Below are 2,857 nucleotides of genomic sequence, written 5' to 3' on the forward strand. Positions count from 1 at the left end.
AATGTTACTCACACTCTTGACTTCAGTTTCTGCATGAAATCATAAACAGGCAGAATAACAGCTGAGCCAGCTAGCACCATGTTAGCTAACGTTAAAGCTAGCCTCATCTATGTACAGTATGTTCCTAATGTCGGTGTAACTTAAACTTTTGTTAATGCCAAACATGAGACATATCTGTTGACTTCTGTATATGAATTGAACCAGAAAGAGGCACGACAGCTGAGCTAGCTACAGTAACTTAGCACAATGTTTCATTGGCCTAGATAGCTAACGTTAGTGTGGAAGAATTTAGATGTTTTAGCTATTAGCACTTTTGATGCCACTAAACATGGTTTAGTCAGCTAAAAAGTAAAAAGTACTATCAAGAACTTCACCAATCCGTTCACCATCATTGATAAGGACAAACTCTACTGCCTGGCCTCTGGTGCTCCCGTCCCCATGGATGTTGAGATGGATGTGTTACAAGCAGAAGCTGTGGGGAAAGCTGCGAAAGCTGACTTCATCAGGCGCCTGGAAAGCGGAGAACCTGAGAGCTTCTTCAACCCAATCAAGAGAAAGAAACTCAAGACCATGGAGGCTAGTAACAAGAAGATCACACTAACATCCTCACAGGGCAAGGTAAGGATGTAATCCAATACCCAAGTGCTTTTGTATTTTATGTTGTATTTTTAAATGGCGTCCTGTACATGCTATATTGAGATACAAGATTGAACTCCAAATTTGTTTATTAAAGACAGTGCACATCAATGAACAATGTAAAGATTGTAAATATGCCAATTTATAGCACATGAATAATTTTCACCTGTAGTCCTTCCTGTAGTACATATCAACCAATCACCATTTATCATTCCAGGTCATCCAGTATCAGGAGCAAAGCAACCTTGCATTCCTGCTCCTTGTCAAGTCTCAGAGTCAAGATGAGCCATTAGACCTGGGAGAACTCATGAAGTACTGCCTGATGCCAGTGCCTCCTAGCCTTGGGACACCAGATGGGTTCTTCTGCAAAACCAACAAAGCCTCCATTCTGCACTACCTTTTAGAGGACACCACACCACAAGATCTGCAATACCCCAAGGATGCCCTGTTCATCCAGGATGGAATGGCGCTGCTGCATACCCTTGCCAACCTTCCCCCAACATGTGGTGAGATATGCTTGCAGGTGCTTGATCAGATGGTGGCCAAGCAGCACTTTCTGTTCTCCACTGACAGTTACCATCCTGAGTCAATCAAAGCGCAGGAAAGGCTGAGGCGGGGCAGCTCAGAGAAGATCATTCTGGCTGGACCAGCAACCAGGAAGCCATATGACTTCAAAATGTTCCTTGCAAATGACGACAACAAAAAGCAGATGTGCCAGCTTCTTCTGAAAGTGTGGAGTGGACAAGAGGCAGCTACCAGGCTGGAGAGAACAGAGATGGCTGTGCTGATCGTGGAGGGGAAGGCCCACCAACTTGCCTCAACGAATGGCAAGGTAAAATTGAAAGCCCTTCGTGAATGGCGATTCAATTTGTAATTTTTCCTGAAAAAAAGGTGATTACCTGTGATGTTTGTCTAGATCTGAAACTGGCAGTGACTGGTGATTGAAATGCGGTGCCTTTTTGTGTTTCAGGTCGAGGTACGTGAACTCCCCACGATCTACAGCAACCAGGAAGAGACTGATACCAGGGTGGTTCTGTACCTCCATCATGCTGCTACCATCGGATACAAGAACGCTGTAGTCAGAACACCGGACACAGACATCCTCCTGATCCTGCTCCACCATGCCCACAACATCAAGCTGACGGTGTACCTGGATACAGGGTCAGGGAAGCATCGCCAACTTGTCAACGTCTCTGAGCTGGCAGAATCCCTGGGAGAGGACTACTGTGCCACTCTCCTGGGGTACTATGTGTTCAGCGGAGAAGACTGCACCAGTGCCTTCAAAGGGAAGGGAAAAGTCGGGCCCTTGAAAAAGCTGGAGAAGAATCCCAGGTTTCACAGGGCATTCGGTGAACTGGGTGACAACTGGGATGCCAACCCTGAGGTGGAGAGGCAGTTAGAAAAATTCACCTGTGTGATGTACGGCCAGAGTCGCGAGTCATCAGTGGACATTGTCCGTGCCAAGCTGCTACGAAAAATGGTGGGAGAGGACAAGACCCTCACATCCAAGTCCAAGGTTGATCTGGCTCGCCTTCCTCCATGCCAGTCTGCCCTGAAGCCGCACATCCAGCGTGTGAACCACCGCGTAGCATTGTACAAAAGAGCCGATCAACCTATCATCGAAAAGCCAAAACCTTATGAGGAGCAAGGATGGATAAGGACTGATGAAGGACTGTTGAAACCAATGTGGTCCAGTGGTCCCATCCTACCAACCTCACTGGTGGATCTTCTGAACACAGGAGAGCACGAAGAGGAGGAGGAAGAGGAAGGAGAAGAAGAGTTTGACTCTGACGATTTCGATGAAAATGATGATGACTGACTCAGTGTAGAATCACTAATGCTAATGATGTTTATCTAAAACAAGCAAGAGAAGAGTGGTCACATTGAGTGCTAGGACTATTTTGACAGTTGTAATATTTAGAAAAATAAAACTTTGTGTTAACGTCTGTGTAGACGGACCTTAATATGAGTCTATTATTTCGTAAAACTGTGATTATTTTGTAAATAAAGCACTAATTAGCATACTAGTATACCATAGACACATGTAATCATGTTATGAATAGTTCTATCATGATCTATGCCCTTCAAAACATGGGTCTAGACACCTTCATTTTTCAATTATCTGCAATATTGGCTGAGATATGTCAAAAATCGTTTTTTTGATAATGGCAGCAGTAATTTGCATAAAAATGGTATGTGGGACATTTTTTCAGCTTGGGGC

General features: G+C 44.7%; 1 protein-coding gene across 1 annotated transcript; it reads left to right on the top strand.

Moving 5' to 3' along the window:
* The first annotated feature begins 365 nt into the window (after positions 1-365).
* LOC137423975 (uncharacterized) lies at positions 366-2,600 on the top strand. The gene is made up of 3 exons (XM_068111484.2): positions 366-618; positions 854-1,468; positions 1,607-2,600. The coding sequence occupies exons 1-3, from the start codon at positions 439-441 to the stop codon at positions 2,453-2,455; spliced, it is 1,644 nt and encodes a 547-aa protein (XP_067967585.2). The 5' UTR covers positions 366-438; the 3' UTR covers positions 2,456-2,600.
* The last annotated feature ends 257 nt before the right edge of the window (positions 2,601-2,857 follow it).

Source organism: Myxine glutinosa, chromosome 11 (genome assembly GCF_964187855.1).
Source record: "Myxine glutinosa chromosome 11, kmMyxGlut1.1, whole genome shotgun sequence".
NCBI lineage: Eukaryota > Metazoa > Chordata > Myxini > Myxiniformes > Myxinidae > Myxine > Myxine glutinosa.

Bases quoted from the DNA above. Each gene is read 5' to 3' on its own strand.
- LOC137423975 (XM_068111484.2), top strand. From the start codon at position 439: ATGGATGTTGAGATGGATGTGTTACAAGCAGAAGCTGTGGGGAAAGCT. The intron at 619-853 runs GTAAGGATGTAA...TTATCATTCCAG, and splicing joins TAACATCCTCACAGGGCAAG to GTCATCCAGTATCAGGAGCA. The intron at 1,469-1,606 runs GTAAAATTGAAA...TTTGTGTTTCAG, and splicing joins TTGCCTCAACGAATGGCAAG to GTCGAGGTACGTGAACTCCC.